Genomic DNA, 18,787 nt, shown 5'->3' on the forward strand with positions numbered 1-18,787 from the left:
TGGGTTATGTTGTTGTCTGGGTTATGTTGTTGTCTGGGTTATGTTGTTGTCTGGGTTATGTTGTTGTCTGGGTTATGTTGTTGTCTGGGTTATGTTGTTGTCTGGGTTATGTTGTTGTCTGGGTTATGTTGTTGTCTGGGTTATGTTGTTGTCTGGGTTATGTTGTTGTCTCGGTTATGTTGTTGTCTCGGTTATGTTGTTGTCTGGGTTATGTTGTTGTCTGGGTTATGTTGTTGTCTCGGTTATGTTGTTGTCTGGGTTATGTTGTTGTCTGGGTTATGTTGTTGTCTTGGTTATGGAGGGAGGGAGGAAACGGCCGAACAGATGAAGAAAGAGAGAATGACACTAGTGCCCTCGCCAGATGTCCAGTCATCACACCTATCCTTCCATTTCCTCTTCCTCTCTCTCTCCATGTCGCTCTCCCTCTCTTTCCTCTCTCTCCATCCTTCTCTCCAACCCTGCACTATGCAGACGCTAGCTGCAACAGCTCTGATAACTTGGCTCCACACACGTACACACTGTTTAACTGTCTCACTGCTGACTGGCATGAGCTTTCTGTGAGAGGTGCAAAAAATGAAGGGCATACTATACCTCTATCCATCTCCCCTCTCTCCTCATCTCCCCTCTCTCCATCCCCCCCTCTATCCATCTTCCCTCTCTCTCACCCCCCCTCTCTCTCCATCTCCCCTCTCTCTCACCCCTCTCTCTCTCACCCCCCTCTCTCTCATCCCCCTCTCTCTCCATCCCCCTCTCTCTCCATCCCCCTCTCTCTCCATCTCCCCTCTCTCTCATCCCCCCTCTCTCATCCCCCTTCTCTCTCCATCCCCCTCTCTCCACCTCCCGTCCCTCTCTCCATCTCCCCCTCTCTCATCCCCTCTTTTACCATCCCCCCTCTCTCTCCTTCTCCCCTCTCCACCCCCTCTCTCTCACCCCCTCTCTCTCATCCCCCTCTCTCTCCATCCCCCTCTCTCTCCATCTCCCCTCTCTCTCATCCCCCTTCTCTCTCCATCCCCCTTCTCTCTCCATCCCCCTCTCTCCACCTCCCGTCCCTCTCTCTCCATCCCCCTCTCTCTCTCTCCCTCCCCCATCTCCATCCCCCTCTCTCTCCATCCCCCTCTCCAACCCCCCTCTCTCCCCATCTCCCCTCTATCTCATCCCCATCTCTCTCCATCCTCCCTCTCTCATCCCCATCTCTCTACATCCCCCTCTCTCTCTCCACTCCCCGTCCCTCTCTCCACCCCCCTCTCTCTCCACCCCCCTCTCTCTCCACCCCCCCTCTCTCTCCACCCCCCCTCTCTCTCCATCTCCCATCTCTCTTCATCCCTCTCTCTCCACCCCCCTCTCTCTATCCACCCCTCTCTCTCCATCCCCCTCTCTCTCTCTCCATTCTCTTTCTGGCTCTCTATATTGATCAGTCTATAAAAGGAACCAGAGAAAACTCAGAAAGCTGAAAGTGACAGAGAGAGGAGAGCGTAGGATAGTAGAGAGAGAGAGACCAGAAGAGAGAGTAGGATAGTAGAGAGAGACCAGAAGAGAGAGGAGGATAGTGGAGAGAGAGAGAGACCAGAAGAGAGAGTATGATAGTAGAGAGAGAGAGACCAGAAGAGAGAGTAGGTTAGTAGAGAGAGAGAGAGACCAGAAGAGAGAGTAGGGTAGTAGAAAGAGAGAGAGACCAGAAGAGAGAGTAGGGTAGTAGAGAGAGAGAGAGACCAGAAGAGAGAGTAGGGTAGTAGAAAGAGAGAGAGACCAGAAGAGAGAGTAGGGTAGTAGAAAGAGAGAGAGACCAGAAGAGAGAGTAGGATAGTAGAGAGACCAGAAGAGAGAGTAGGATAGTAGAGAGAGACATACAAGATCTTTTTATAGATTACTGGCATATCTCTCTGTGTGTGTGTGTGTGTCTCTCCCTCTCTCTCTCTCTCTGCGTCTGTGTGTGTGTCTCTGTGTGTGTGTGTGTTTGTGTGTGTGTGTGTGTGTGTGTGTGTCTCTCTCTCTCTGTGTGTGTGTGTGTGTGTGTCTCTGTGTGTGTGTGTGTGTGTGTGTGTGTGTGTGTGTGTGTGTGTGTGTGTGTGTGTGTGTGTGTGTGTGTGTGTGTGTGTGTGTGTCTCTGTGTGTGTGTGTGTGTGTGTGTGTGTGTGTGTGTGTGTCTCTCTCTGTGTGTGTGTGTGTGTGTGTCTCTCTCTCTCTGTGTGTGTGTGTGTGTGTGTCTCTGTGTGTGTGTCTCTCTCTGTGTGTGTGTGTCTCTCTGTATGTGTTAAACCCTGCACCACATTGGTAGTATGTTTACATGAACTGTTTGTCCCAAATGGCACCATACAGTGTCCTATTCCACCCATAAGGCCCTGGTCAAAGGAAGTATACAGGAACTCATAGGGAATTAGATGGTGGTTAGAACGCTACCTAACTGTTTGTTATCGGGGCAAGGCCACCCAGGGCCCAGTTTTTCAAAAGACATCTAATCTGATTTCTGCAATCGCATAGAAATATAGTGAATAGAATGGGCGTCCGCCATTCAAGTCAATTATACGCCCTTTCTATTAAGTATATTTCTATGCATTTATTCCTATGCGATTGCAGAAATCTGATCAGATAACTTTTGTGAAAAACAGGGGGCCAGGAATGGATGGATGAACAAGAAAATGTGAATATTTTTGAGTCTTTCGGATGATAAGTGTGAAGAGTTGCAAAGAGAGGGCCCCGGGAGACAACGAGACAGAGACTGAGAGGCTGCCAAAAGAGATGACTGTGAAACAACAGATTGTACCTCCCCAGGGAAACATAGTGCCAAAAATAAATAAATAACAGCCTCCTCCTTTTCCTCCTCTCTCTCCATCCCGCTCTGCCTCTGTTATGATTTGACACTGCACCATGTAGCCCACTGCATGGTTAATGTGTCATCTCCAAACATTCACATCTAGGTTACTTGTGATCTACTAGGCTAGATGATGTCACGGTTGTGATCAGTTACATGTAGCCTACCACGTGTTTCTAGCCTTTCTAAATGATGGTGAGCATGGCTAAATGTTTAGCAGTTACAGTGACTGAAACCACTGTCGGTAAAACCGAGGTATTTACAAACCACTGTCGGTAAAAACCGAGGTATTTACAAACCACTGTCGGTAAAAACCGAGGTATTTACAAACCACTGTCGGTAAAAACCGAGGTATTTACAAACCACTGTCGGTAAAACCGAGGTATTTACAAACCACTGTCGGTAAAAACCGAGGTATTTACAAACCACTGTCGGTAAAACCGAGGTATTTACAAACCACTGTCGGTAAAAACCGAGGTATTTACAAACCATTGTCGGTAAAAACCGAGGTATTTACAAACCACTGTCGGTAAAACCGAGGTATTTACAAACCACTGTCGGTAAAAACCGAGGTATTTACAAACCACTGTCGGTAAAACCGAGGTATTTACAAACCACTGTCGGTAAAACCCAGGTATTTACAAACCACTGTCGGTAAAACCGAGGTATTTACAAACCACTGTCGGTAAAACCCAGGTATTTACAAACCACTGTCGGTAAAACCGAGGTATTTACAAACCACTGTCGGTAAAACCGAGGTATTTACAAAAAGACACTGACTGAATCATTGATAGATGTTCTGATCTATTTCCCTCTTAATAGACAATTTAAATCCTCTGGATTCTGATTGGATTGCTGAGCGCGAAGTGACTATAAGAGGCGGGAAACGAGAGGCGGGAAAACGCCGATGACTCGCGCATGGAATGTTGTGGGTTTGGGGGGGAGAGAAAAACATTTTTAACGGACAAAAGTGACAGTTGACAACATCTACGGTAATATCCTTCTACAATGGCTGTTTGCCTCTCTCTTCTCAGTGAGAAATGACTAGCCTACTACTACATGTCTAACTAGGACTCTCTTCAAACTTGACTAGCCCTCCACACCTCTTATAATTGATATTCGTCGAGAAATGGCCAGCGGGGGGGACCCCTTGAGAATTTAAATTGAAGGGGAGAAGCAGAGACAGGTCCGGATTAGAGGGATGGAGGAATGACAAGATGCGTTTTTTTAGGTGAGAGAAAGCGAGATGAGGACAAGGACAGAGAGAGATGGAGGGTGAGAGACGGTAGGCTTTGTTAAAGGAATCAATGAGGTGAGAGGTGGCGAGAAAATGAGAGATATGAGGCAGGGGAACAGTCCTCTACGGTTGGGCAGGGGCTCTCCCTTCAGACTGCAATGCAGACATGGAGCAAGACTGCAAGGGAAAGATGGAGGGAGAGATTGAACGCGAAGGGATGAGGATGGAGATGAGAATAGTAGGCTACCAGCTAATAATAATGGCAGGTTTATATTGTTTTCCGTCTTGAGTAACCTAGGCTAATTCTATATTCTGTCGAATAGGCTAACTTACAGCGGTCTATTCATAACGCGTATCAGCGGCAGGATGCAGCCTGAAATATAAGGTGCTTAAAATAGGGCACCTTGTTTTTTAATGCACTTTTACAATTACAGCGCCATGGTACAGTAATATCTTATTTGTCCCTTATGGACGTGCCATGCATTTTTTTTTCTCTCCCTTTGACAAAATACATCTTGTTGGAAATGTGAAAATGCTATAGATATGTTCTGTGCTAAAGCCCCATAGGCATACCATCACTATAAGTTGGCCATTCATTTCTGGGCTAAATGTGTTGTGTCCGCCTAGGCATGCATATTTAGTCCCTTTCAACTATGCAGCATCACACAAATATCAACAAGGCCACAAGAAGGAATGCGCTCGGTTTCCTTTGAGTGGCAAGGAAATAAAACAAGGCTGTCAAATCTATAAAAAAGAAGGATAAACAAAAAAAAAAATTAGCATCTGATCGAGCCTATTGGTGGACCTTAAAGACACGCGTGTCCAAAGATCCCCATCCCCCCTAACCTATTCACACACACAGTCACCCTGTTCCCCTTAGCCTACCTCCTCTCTCCCATTCCCGTCTGCTGTGGTCTCCTCTCTCCCATTCCCGTCTGCTATGGTCTCCTCTCTTCCTACCCCGTCTGCTGTGGTCTCCTCTCTCCCATTCCCGTCTGCTATGGTCTCCTCTCTCCCTTCCCCGTCTGCTGTGGTCTCCTCTCTCCCTTCCCCGTCTGCTATGGTCTCCTCTCTCCCATTCCCGTCTGCTGTGGTCTCCTCTCTCCCATTCCCGTCTGCTGTGGTCTCCTCTCTCCCATTCCCGTCTGCTGTGGTCTCCTCTCTCCCATTCCCGTCTGCTGTGGTCTCCTCTCTCCCTTCCCCGTCTGCTATGGTCTCCTCTCCTGTCTCCGGCGGTAGGGCTACTGGCACCTCCGTCTGCATTTTCTCTCTCTTCTTCCCCCTGGCACACGCCCTCCCGTTAGCCCTACGGTTAACGGGACCAAGGATGGGGACCCACTCCGGGAGCGGCGGCCCGAGCCGGAGGCTGGGACCACCTCCTCGGCGCGGCGGGAGTCAACCCATCCGTCGCCGGTCGAGATCCGGTTACACTGTAGCGATGACAGTAGAGCCTGCAGCAAATGCGCATTATCCACGCTGACTGAACGTCGCCTCTGTCGGGATCCAGGGAGTTAATTTACCCGGTGCCTCTCGGTTATTTTTCACGCCTTCCATGGTTTGATTCATTCACCTCATAGCATAGATTAGACAAAGCCCAGATGTCTTCCGTTAACAATTACATTAACGTCGGTTAGTGTTACTCTGTGCTTCTGTGCGGTGATAACAGCGAGCCCCTTCTAGGCTTCGTCCTATGCGCAGGTGGGGCTCGGGACTGAGCCAACCGTTACCGTTTCCTTCAGAGTGAGCAGGGGGGGCGGCTGGCACGAGAGCGCTGATATGAAGACGGATGGATGGGAAGGTTAGGAGGAAGATGTTTTTTCAAAGGCAGGCAGATCTCGATTAATCCTACTGGTAAAAGGCGAACATGGATAAACCGATTCCTTTTATATCGGTAAACAGTTTATCCTCAGGATAAAAAACTAACGGTAAAATCATCTCTGGTGTTTCTTTTCTTTCTATTAGTCTCCTTAGAACTCCGAAGGTTTCACATTATTCTGTATGCCCACTGACGTCACCCACCACCTTCGCATTTACATACATTTATCAACAAACATACAGTGGATTCGGAAAGTATTCAGACCCCTTGACTTTTTCCACATTTTGTTACATTACAGCCTTATTCTAAAATTGAAAAAAATTGTTTTTCCCCCTTATCAATCTACATGAAAAAGCGAAAACATTTATTTATTTTTTTTCACATGAGTGTAAGTATTCAGACCCTTTACACACAGTACTTTGTTGAAGCACCTTAGGCAGCGATTACAACTTTGAATCTTGGATATGACACTACAAGCTTTGCACACCTGTATTTGGGGAGTTTCTTCCATTATTTTCTGCAGATCCTCTCAAGCTCTGTCAGGTTGGATTGGGAGCGTTGCTGCACAGCTATTTTCAGGCCTCTCCAGAGGTGTTCGAGCAGGTTCAAGCCCGGGCTCTGGCTGAGCTACTCAAGGACATTCAGAAACTTGTCCCGAAGCCACTCCTGCGTTGTCTTGTTTGTGTGCTTAGGGTTGTTGGAAGGTGAACCTTCGCCCCAGTCTGAGGTCCTGAGCGCTCTGGAGCAGGTTTCATTCAAGGATCTCTCTGTACCTTGCTCCGTTCATCTTTCCCTCGATCCTGACTAGTCTCCCAGCCCCTGCTGCTGAAAAACATCCCCACAGCATGATGCTGCCACCACCATGCTTCACCATAGGAAGGGTGCCAGGTTTCCTCCAGACGTGACCCTTGGCATTCAGGTCAAAGAGTTCAATCTTGGTTTCATCAGATCAGAGAATCTTGTTTCTCATGGCCTGAGAGTCTTTAGGTGCCCTTTGGCAAACTCCAAGCAGGCTGTCATGTGCCTTTTACTGAGGTGTGGCTTCTGTCTGGTCACTCTACCATAAAGGCCTGATTGGTGGAGTGCTGCAGAGATGGTTGTCCTTCAGGAAGGTTCTCCCATCTCCACAGAGGAACTCTGGAGCTCTGTCAGAGTGACCATCGGGTTCTTGATCACTTTCCTCACTAAGGCCCTTTTTCCCCCGATTGCTCAGTTTGGCCGGACGGCCAGCTCTAGGAGGAGTCTTGGTGGTTCCAAACTTCTTCAATTTAAGAATGATGGAGGCTAAAAAAGGTATCTTTTAAAAAATATATATTTGCAAAAATTAAAAAAAAAAATGTTTTCACTTTGCCATTATGGGGTATTGTGTGTAGATTGATGAGCATTTTGTATTTACTTAATCCATTTTAGAATAAGGCAGTAACGTAACAAAATGTGGAAAAACGGAAGGGGTTCTGTATACCTTCCGAATGCACTGTATGTTAATGGAGAAACCAGCCCTTTAATTTAAACGTTTTGAAAAGACAAATGCTTATAGAACGCAAAATAGCTTTTATCCATGTCATGTGATTGAATCATTAGCTACATCTTTGAGTCATCATTATATCACCCCATTCCTTATATAGATCCATAGGGTTCTACTGCACTATGTAGGGAATAGGGTGCCTTTTAACCAAGGCCCATATAGTTCTACTGCACTGTGTAGGGAATAGGGTCCCTTTTAACCAGGGCCCATATAGTTCTACTGCACTATGTAGGGAATAGGGTCCCTTTTAACCAGGGCCCATAGGGTTCTACTGCACTATGTAGGGAATAGGATGCCTTTTAACCAGGGCCCATAGGGTTCTACTGCACTATGTAGGGAATAGGGTGCCTTTTAACCAGGGCCCATATAGTTCTACTGCACTATGTAGGGAATAGGGTGCCTTTTAACCAGGGCCCATAGGGTTCTACTGCACTATGTAGGGAATAGGGTCCCTTTTAACCAGGGCCCATAGGGTTCTACTGCACTATGTAGGGAATAGGATGCCTTTTAACCAGGGCCCATAGGGTTCTACTGCACTATGTAGGGAATAGGGTGCTGTTGGGACGTAGCATAAAGTTGAGGATGTGAGGAGAGTCAAGAGGCAGGGATGAGACATGTCTAATATGTCTGGAAAACATGATTCATGTAGCCTTAAAGATCAATTTTTCAGAAATCTCTTCACGATTTCCTGGTTCATAAAATTATAATAATTTGCTTAATTTCAGTTTATGTGACAAAACAAGCAAGTATAGTGTAGAGAATCAGTGTACCATCTAAACCGCTGTGAAATATATTTTCCATAACCAAAAATATTGTATTGTCAGCTGTTTGAAGCTAGGAAACAAAACCCAAAAGTAAAAACAACAAAAAGCAAAACTTAAGAACGGGAAGCATAGAAATAGCTCACATATAATAGATCTACCACTTCTTAGATTTACTTTCAATGAGAATGACAGATCTACAGCTCACATTTCTATGTGAATTTGGTCGAGTCGACCGAAAGGTTACATATTGCAGCTTGAAGAGTCACAGGGTTTGTCCTAAATGGCACCCTATTCAATCAATCAACTATCTGATCAATCAAATACCTTGTCAATCAACTATTCAATCATAGAAAAATAAAGAGAAGCCAAGGGGGTCAGCCTTTCTATATATATATACACAGTTGAAGTCAGAAGTTTCCATACACTTAGGTTGGGGGCATTAAAACTAGTTTTTCAACCACTCCACAAATTTCTTGTTAACAAACTATAGTTTTGGCAAGTCGGTTAGGACATCTACTTTGTGCATGACACAAGTAATTTTTCCAACAATTGTTTACAGACATTTCACTTATAATTCACTGTATCACAATTCCAGTGGGTCAGAAGTTTACATACACTAAGTTGACTGTGCATTTAAACAGCTTGGAAAATTCCAGAAAATAATGTAATGTCTTTAGAAGCTTCTGATAGGCTAATTGACATCATTTGAGTCAATTGGAGGTGTACCTGTGGATGTATTTCAAGGCCTACCTTCAAACTCAGTGCCTCTTTGCTTGACATCATGAGAAAATCAAAAGAAATCAGCCAAGACCTCAGAAAAATAAGTCTACAAGTCTGGTTCATCCTTGGGAGCAATTTCCAAACGCCTGAAGGTACTACGTTCATCTGTGCAAACAATAGTACGCTAGTATAAACACCATGGGACCACGCAGCCGTCATACTGCTCAGGAAGGAGACGCGTTCTGTCTCCTAGAGATGAACGAACTTTGGTGCAAAAAGTGCAAATCAATCCCAGAACAACAGCAAAGGACCTTGTGAAGATGCTGGAGGAAACAGGTACAAAAGCATATATCCACAGTAAAACGAGTCCTATATCGACATAACCTGAAATGCCGCTCAGCAAGGAAGAAGCCACTGCTCCAAAACCGCCATAAAAAAGCAAGACTATGGTTTGCAACTGCATATGGTGACAAAGATCGTACTTTTTGGAGAAATGTCCTCTGGTCTGATGAAACAAAAATAGATCTGTTTGGCCATAATGACCATTGTTATGTTTGGAGGAAAAAGGCGGAGGCTTGCATGCCGAAGAACACCATCCCAACCGTGAAGCACGGGGGTGGCAGCATCATGTTGTGAGGGTGCATTGCCTCAGGAGGGACTGGTGCACTTCACAAAATAGATGGCATCATGGGAAAAGGAAAATGATGTGGATATATATTGAAGCAGCATCTCAAGACATGAGTCAGGAAGTTAAAGCTTGGTGGCAAATGGGTCTTCCAAATGGACAATGACCCCAAATATACTGCCAAAGTTGTGGCAAAATGGCTTAAGGAAAAGCAAGTCAAGGTATTGGAGTGGCCATCACAAAGCCCTGACCTCAATCCTATAGAACATTTGTGGGCAGAACTGAATATCTGTGTGCGAGCAAGGAGGTCTACAAACCTGATTCAGTTACACCAGCTCTGTCAGGAGGAATGGGCCAAAATTCACCCAACTTATTGTGGGAATCTTTTGGAAGGCTACCCGAAACGTTTGACCCAAGTTAAACAATTGAAAGGCAATGCTACCAAATACGAATTGAGTGTATGTAAACTTCCCGACCCACTGGGAATGTGATGAAAGAAATAAAAGCTGAAATAAATCATTCTCTCTGCTATTATTCTGACATTTCACATTCTTAAAATAAAGTGGTGATCCTAACTGACCTAAGACAGGAAATTTTTACTCTGATTAAATGTCAGGAATTGTGAAAAACTGAGTTTAAATATATTTGGCTAAGGTGTATGTAAACCTCCGAGTTCAACTGTATATATATATATACACACACACACACAGTACCATTCAAAAGTTTGGACACACCTACTCATTCAAGGCTTTTTCGTTATTTTCTTAACAGTGCCATCCGTTTTGTCACCAAAGCCCCTTATACCACCCACCACTGCGGCCTGTATGGTCTAGTCGACTGGCCCTCGCTACATATTTGTCGCCAGACCCATTGGCTCCAGGTCATCTATAAGTCTATGCTAGGTAAAGCGCTGCTCAGTTCATTGGTCACGATAATAACACCCACCCGTAGCATGCGCTCCAGCAGGTATATCTCACTGGCCATCCCCAAAGCCAACACCTCCTTTGACCGCCTTTCCTTCCAGTTCTCTGCTGCCAATGACTGGAATGAATTGCAAAAATCGCTGAAGCTGGAGACTTATATTTCCCTCACTAACTTTAAGCACCAGCTATCTGAGCAGCTAACCGATCGCTGCAGCTGTACATAGCCCATCTGTAAATAGCCCATCCAATCTACCTACCTCATCCCCATATTGTTTTTATTTACTTTTCTGCTCTTTTGCACACCAGTATTTCTACTTGCACATCTATCACTCCAGTGTTAATTTGCTAAATTGTAATTACTTCGCTACTATGGCCTATTTATTGCCTTACCTCCTCACGCCATTTGCACACACTGTATATAGACTTCCTTTTTTCTATGTGTTATTGACTGTACGCTTGTTTATTCCATGTGTAACTCTGTGTTGTTGTTTGTGTCGCACTGCTTTGCTTTATCTTGGCCAGGTCACAGTTGTAAATGAGAACTTGTTCTCAACTGGCCTACCTGGTTAAATAAAGGTGAAATAAAAATAATAATAATTGTGAAGACATAAAAACTATGAAATAACACATATGGAATCATGTGGTAACCACAAAAGGGTTAAACAAATCAAAATATATTTTAGATTTTTCAAAGTACCCAACCTTTGCCTTAATGACAGCTTTGCACACAAACTTTTGACTGGTACTGTAGGTCCTGGATGGCAGGAAGCTTGCCGTATGCACTACCTTCTGTAGCGCCTTACGGTCGGATGACGAGCAGTTGCCATACCAGCCCGTGATGCAAACAGTCAGGATGCTCTCGATGGTGCAGCTGTAGAACTTTTTCAGGATCTTGGGACCCATGTCAAATCTTTTCAGTCTCCTGAGTGGGAGAAAGCGTTCTGGTGCCCTCTTCACGACTTTCTTGTTGTGTTTGAACCATGATAAATTGTTGGTGATGTGGACACCGAGGAACAAGAAACTCTCGACCCACTCCGCTTCTTAGCTACAGTATACATATCTCCCTGGCATATTACATCATTTATGCAGCAGCATACAATAGTTTTGGACTCACCTTGTTGTGCTGTGCTCACTTGAACAGGACGGTGGCGCAGCGATCCTTCTTGTGGACAAATTTTGTCATCAAACTATGTCATCAAAGTCTGGCATTCTCTGGAGTTATGGTGCTTTCAAGACAACTGGGAACTCTGAAAAAAACAAGGTCGAATCATGACATCAGTGATCTAGAAAGAGGCCAGAATTCCCAACTTGAAATTCCAGAGTTGGATGACCGTTCAAAACGTATTTTGCCAGTCGGAGCTCGTTTTTTTTCATAGTTGCCACTTGTCTTGAACTCACTGAAGTCTGATATTTCCCAGTTCCGAGTTTCCAGTTGTTTTGAACACGGCAGAAAGTCATGCTGGATTGATAGCATGGCCAATGTATCAACATTTTCTTGCTCATGGTGTTACATGTGAATGTTTATCCTTTTAAGCTTGGAAAAAACCCAGACTTGGACCAAACACCCTGTCCACTAAATAGCATGCTAGTGATTGCTTTGCAACGCTTGCAGTTAGCCACTGATTCCTTCCAAACCACTCATTGTTGAATTTGTGATTTCCAACTGTATAATGTATAATGTCCAATGGCCGATGAGCACCGATACATTTTAATCTATAATTCCTCTTCATATGACAAGGATTGAAAAAGATTTGCCAGAAGATTGTCGACTTGATTCATAATGATTACTGGTTGTCTGGCTTGCTAGCCTCTACATGATCTGTGTCCCTAAACTGGGACGGTTGTTGCTAACGTGCGCTAATGTGACTAGAATGATGCTGTAAACAACAGCCAATTCCAGGACATAGACATGTCTTATATATGCAGAAAGCTTAAATACTTGTTAATCTAAATGCACTGTTCAATTTACAGTAGCTACGACAGTGAAAAAATACCATTGCTATTGTTTGAGGAGAGTGCACAACAACAAACTTTGATCACGGCAACTGGTTTGATACATTCACCTCTGAAGGTAAATAATATACTTACATTCAGTAATCTGTCTCTGATTTGTCATCCTGAGGGTCCCAGAGATAAAATGTAGAATAGTTTTGCTTGATAAAATGCATTTTTATATTCAAATGTAGGAACTGGGTTCTACAGTTTGAACCCTTGCGTTTTCTGGCCCCACACACACCCCCCCGGCCATCTAGACGTGTGAAGGTTAGTGACTTTTCTGTAGGGAAGCTAATTATCCATCACGTATGACCTTCCTGGGAGTGTGTAAACATTTTTTTTTTTTATTACCATATAATTTTTGGATGTTCTATATAGTTATGTACTTGAAAATATATCAATTGACCACATTTGAGCAGACTTGATTCAAAATGTTGTGCAGTAATGTAACGCTTCACTGGATCAGTCTGAAACTTTGCACACACACTTCTGCCATCTGGTGGCCAAAATCTAAATTGCACCAAAACAATTTAGATTTTATGGCCTTTATCTTGCCTTTCAAAGATGGAGGAAAAAAATGTGTAAACTGATGTTTTTTTGTTTGTATCATCTTTTACCAGATCTAATGTGTTATATTCTCCTACATTAATTTCACATTTCCACAAACTTCAAAGTGTTTCCTTTCAAATGGTATCAAGAATATGCATATCCTTGCTTCAGGTCCTGAGCTACAGGCAGTTAGATTTGGGTATGTCATTTTAGGCAGAAATTGAAAAAAAGGGTTCAATCCTAGCTAAGATTTTGAAAGTATGATGTTGACATGATCAGTCCAATCAAATGTACAGTAGATATAACGTGATTCGACATTTTTATTTGTGGCCAATGACCATGAGCCTTCTTGGATGGGCACTTCCAATGTAACTATGGCAGCACCCAAGGAGCTTGAATTTTCGAGCTCTCCCTGTAGATTATGCGGTGACGTAGTGTCCCCATGAGTGACAGAACACTGAGCCAATCACAGCGCAACTAGAGAACATTACCAACCCCTACACTCTGTATTTTCTCCTGGCTTGCCCCACCACCACAGAAAGCACAGAGCTAGGCTGAAACAACTGCATTTTGGAGCTGCTTTACTCAAGAAAACAAAAAAGAGACCATGTTTGCACGCAGATTTTTTAACACTTAAAATATATATATATATATATTTTTTTTTTTACATTGTTTGCAAACTGACATGTGTCACGTATTAATGCCAAAATAACATGCAAAACAGTTATTTCTAATTATTTATTTTAGCTAAACAGGTGGGGCTCAATGACGGGTCACCACTGGTCATACCTGTGTGTATGTATGTGTACAAGTTGAGTTGCACCAAATCGAACTCTGTTCTGTGTGTACCTGTGTGTTAACTACAGCCTGCTGCAGGGGGGGTCTCAGGCTGTGTTCTGCCAGGGCATGTACGCAGAGAGAGACAGTGTAATGTGTTATAAAAACACTGAACCGTAAAGTTGTAGAAAGGATGTAGCAACGTTTTTGTGAATATTGTCATGAGGACTTGTCACACAGATGCTGGGCCTTAGCCTGTTGCTCCAGTCTAAACATAAAGCTCTTGACCACCAGGAACCTAGAAAAGACCGGGGGAGAGAAGAGGGACTATGGTCAATGTGACGCCTGAGGAAGAACACCAAACAAACTGTCATTCTAATCAGAGATTGTACAGATCCTTCTGCTTTGTCCGAGAGGGGGTGAAAGATCAAGGATGGGCAGAGAGGGACATGGTCTAAGAGAAGAAAGGGGGAGATACGACCCCAAAAAAACTGCGAAAGTAAGAGAAAATAGGATGACATCAGCGAAGAGAGAAAGAAGGTGAAAGAGTGTGAACAAACAAGTAACTAACTACCTGGGCCTTTCTGTTGACAGTGTTAGTAGGACAGCATATTCTCCAGACCTCTTCTGGGGTACATACTCTCTCCTTCCCTCGAGGGCTGTTTGGACGGAGCCAGGTTGTTGCTGCTACGGCAACTAGGGGGGGCTGCCGTCACACGAGCAGGGAGGAGGTGGATGGAAGTGTCCGGACCTGGAAGCGGATTGGAGGAAGAAAGGGAAAGAGAAACTTATGATCAATCACTCCATCTATCGCTTCACATTTCTGTTTCACTCCCGTCCAATATGCACATCCCATCATTTATACATCTGCTCTTTCTCGCTCTCTCCCACCCATCTCACCATTTTCTCTGTAGTGCCTCGGTAACTTCTCATCCAGTATCTTACAAATTCCATCTCCCAAGTTTTGTAGAATCTTTGTCTCTCAAGCGTTGTGAAGGGGTAGGGGGAACTTCTTCAATGAACTGATAGCCTGGTGAGATGGAATGGCGAGTGGCGCAGCGGTCTAAGGCACTGCATCTCAGTGCTAGAGGCATCACTACAGACCCTGGTTCGATCCTGGGCTGTATCACAACCAGCCGTGATTGGGAGTCCCATAGGGCGGCGCACATCCCTCTAGTAGGCCGTCATTGTAAAGAAGAATTTGTTCTTAACAGACTTGCCTAGTTAAATAAAAGGTTAAATGAATAAAATGGAGAGAGGGAGGGACAGAGATATGCAACAGAAAACATGTCCTGTTAGCTTCAGGGCAGGCTTTTGTGCCAGCCCAGCACTAACACACCTGATTCAGCTAGTCAATGACTAGATGATGATCTTGTTAGCAATGAGTCAGGTGTGTTTTAGTACTGGTTTGGAACAAAAGCCTACACACCCTGAGGGACGCCAGTAGCAAGTGTCCTGGGGTATGAAGGCTTTATAGTTCCAACCCAGCTTATCTAGCCAGTTACCTTCTGATACACATAGTGTAAGTGATTATAGCCTGAGTGTGTGTGATAGATATCTTCTGATAAACATACTGCATCTTCTGTCCCCTCTCTGCCGCTTGGTCCCGTAGCTCAGTAAACCACTGGAGGAAGAGGGGGTTGGGGCACGGTGCTCTTCCTACCCAGATGGATCTGTGTAACCTACTTCACATAGCCCCACAGACGAAAGGCACACGGACACCCACACTTCATGTTGACTCGGTTTTTATCTGCTGTAAAAGATTTCAAACAGTGATGACAGGACAGTCACACATTCACTGCTCTCAGAATATCTCTCTCGGGCTCAATCCACAAAGTGACCGTATAGTATAAATGCATTGTGTTTAGAAAATAACAGAAAAACATCAAATAATACCTGCAGTAAAAGATGTTAAACAGTGATGACAGGCATTGACTGGACGGTCACAGCCACACGTTCACTGGTTAGGTAGGACACAATATATATTTTAGATAGGAGCCACAGTAGTGATACATGGCCCTCAATGTGAAGTGATATTAATCCACAAATACAGAGCACAAGTACAACCCTTTTTATATAAACATTTTAAGGTAGTAAGAAAATAAACGTTCAATTAATATTTCAATAAATCACCTGCTAGCAATAGCTAACGTTAGCGTGACATTCTAGTGCAGTGACCGACGGTGCTAGTTAGCTCGTCAATAACATGGCTAGCTAAGCCAGCCAGAACTTGGGTTAACTTGCCGAAATACGCCTTAAATACATTAAAGGCAAGATAAATAGTCTCATTCGCTATTGACTTTGGGATATGTGAACCCGTTCTTCAAAAGACACTATTGTGTTATACCGTTTTAAACGTGTTTTTTTTTATAAACAAAGGAAGGAGACAACCCTGCTCTCGGAATACCTCTGACTGAGGAGAGATAGGAGAGAAGCACTCAACCCACTAGTTGTTCTTTCAAACAAAATAATACAAAACTGGTACGTCCGAAGACCTCTCGAATTGCCAGCCTTACTACAATGGCAGCAAATATTCGTATTAATTCACACAACACATAATGAAAAGGAAACGTGATTTATATCACACCTTTTCCTGGTGTGAATGGTTTCACCCAATACTCTCCCGCGAACCGCGGCGTTCTTTGAGATCTACATTGCGTGCGAGGTTGACGGAAACTCTACATTTTCACTTTGTCACACCTGTTCAGGAGCTGGCATCACTGTGAGACTCGGGCTCTAGTCTAGCCATATGGCTACTGGTACTGCGAAACAGAGAAAGAGAGAGCATGCCAGAGTGTTGTTTTTGATTTGCTCCACCTCCCAGCACACCTTTTCCCCTTTTCTAAACTTTTTGCGCATGTGCAACAACAACAAAAAAAAAAACGTGTGAAGAAAACAGCTGCGGCCGATAAACACGCATTCAATTCAATACTATATTTTATCAATATGTTTGATTCAAATAGCCTACTCAACTGAACTTGTGTAACAGCTGTTGGATGATGCGCACAGTTTTCCGGATAGTAGTCATATCGCGTTTAATAAGGTCATATTCAGGATGAGCAGTTTACTGTGTACCTTTGATATCCCACTCATGACTATCCCTGTACCATGAATAAACAGAATATTCCCCATTTAAGTGAATATGGGTTAAATGGAATAGTAACTGAAATATACACTCTGACTGTAGGCCTATAACCTCTCATGTAGCATAATATAAAATTAGCTCGTGCAGAATTATGTATTTATTGCAGTGAAATGATACAACAAATGTTAATTTTGTCTTGGGAACAGGAGTTGAGATTTTTGAGAGAAAACGCGAACCTCTGTGTAATTTGTTATCTTTGACACTGTTATGCAAGCAGACAGGACCAATCTAACCACTGTTATGCAAGCAGACAGGACCAATCTAACCACTGTTTTGGAGTTATTGCGTTTTCTTCCCGGGTCACTAAATGAAACAGACAACTTTACTGGTGTCCTGGGGCAACAAGTTATGACAGAAGAAAATCTGCATGTATCTAACTATAGTTGACCAACACATGTCGGAAATTATAAGACTATGGCCTACTAAATGTCAGAAATTATATGTGTAACAGTATAACTTTAAACCGTCCCCTCGCCCCGACACGGGCGCGAACCAGGGACCCTCTGCACACATCGACAACGGTCGCCCACGAAGCACGGTCGTTACCCATCGCTCCACAAAAGCCGCGGCCCTTGCAAAGCAAGGGGCAACACTACTTAAGTCTCAGAGCAAATGACGTAACTGATTGAAATGCTACTAGCGCGCACCCGCTAACTAGCTAGCCATTTCACATCCGTTACATATGCAGAAAGTTATTATGGAATTATGGTGGACTAAACTGCTCAGTTTTTGAAATGATTTGTTTGTCAATCAGATGAAAACATCTCAACACCCATGATATGCGAAACAGCCTCCGCGAAAAACAACAGTTAACTGAATAAGATGTTTACATGCCACAGTACACCGTGTCTAAAATCTGCATATCCCAGGCATTTTATCCGGGTTTCAGATAACCGGGATACAAGCTTTTTAGCGATATTATGTTTATATGCGGTCAACTCAAAAACAGAATACTTAATTATCCCGAATAATAACGGGATATTGGTGTACATGTAAACGTGGTCATTGACACTAAGTACCTAAAACGCCTATTGATTAGAGCTAGTAACTCCTGGTGGTGGTAGTTATAGGAACTTTGATGCTTACTAAACGTTAACACGCATCGCTTGCGGTACGGGTTTGAAAATATAAGGAACGTATCTTTTCATATAAGCTTGAAATAATTTTCATAAACACAAAAGGTTCATTTACACTCACACTTTTATATGGTTCCCGTAAGGCATGTTACAGGGCTTGTTTATGGAAAACAGACGGAAGACCGTCAACTATATGTGCTGATAGTCGGTGTAAACGGAAGACAGATGCTACAAATTATGTTTGTTGTTACTGTCGGCTGCAACTGTTAAAACCGGTTTAATCAGTGTACAGTAAGTGTTTATCTTGCATTTGTGAAATGTTACATGAATGGAGAATACAATCCTATTGCGCCATCTGTCGACGAGAATGCGAATGTAAAAGTGACAAATATATCTTGTATCAAGTAAAGACAACATGCTACAATGTAGCTTCATGCACAAAATAATTATATCATAAACCCTTGAGCAAGGAACTTAACTCTCCCAAGCGGTACAGCGGTCTAAGGCACTGCATCTCAGTGCTAGAGGCGTCACTACAGACCCTGGTTCATTTCCAGGCTGTATCACAACCGGCCGTGATTGGGAGACCCATAGGGCGGCGCACAATTGGCCAGGGTTTGTAGTGGGTTTGGCCAGCGTAGGCCGTCATTGTAAATACGAATTTGTTCTTAACTGACCTGCCTAGTTAAATAAAGGTTAAATAAATCAAATAAAATGATTGCTCCCGTAAGTCGCTCTGGATAAGAGCTTCTGCTAAATGACGAAAATGTAAATACACTCGAGGTAGGAAGCCTACATGCAAACCAATTGTTAACCTTTTGTATAC

The 18,787-nt window shown here is 43.8% G+C and overlaps 1 protein-coding gene and 1 long non-coding RNA gene across 3 annotated transcripts in view; both read right to left on the reverse strand.

The window, feature by feature from the left end:
* Positions 1–6,045, reverse strand: part of LOC129865908 (transmembrane protein 151A-like) — a 106,873-nt gene extending 100,828 nt beyond the window's left edge. The window contains exon 1 of the mRNA XM_055938992.1: positions 4,932–6,045. Coding sequence (XP_055794967.1) covers positions 4,932–5,309 — 378 coding nt within the window. The 5' untranslated portion in view covers positions 5,310–6,045. The remainder of the gene's footprint in view (positions 1–4,931) is intronic.
* Positions 6,046–13,636: 7,591 nt separating this feature from the next.
* Positions 13,637–16,569, reverse strand: LOC129864851 (uncharacterized). Of its 2 annotated transcripts, XR_008761261.1 has the most exons (6): positions 15,874–16,569; positions 15,637–15,700; positions 15,315–15,493; positions 14,641–14,960; positions 14,315–14,491; positions 13,637–14,038 (listed from the first exon to the last, which is right to left on the reverse strand). It is a non-coding gene; the product is annotated as an uncharacterized LOC129864851 (long non-coding RNA). The 2 variants fall into 2 exon arrangements; XR_008761260.1 differs by having other exon boundaries at positions 14,641–15,493.
* Between the last annotated feature and the right edge of the window lie 2,218 nt (positions 16,570–18,787).

The sequence above is a fragment of the Salvelinus fontinalis genome, chromosome 11, assembly GCF_029448725.1.
Source record: "Salvelinus fontinalis isolate EN_2023a chromosome 11, ASM2944872v1, whole genome shotgun sequence".
Lineage (NCBI taxonomy): Eukaryota > Metazoa > Chordata > Actinopteri > Salmoniformes > Salmonidae > Salvelinus > Salvelinus fontinalis.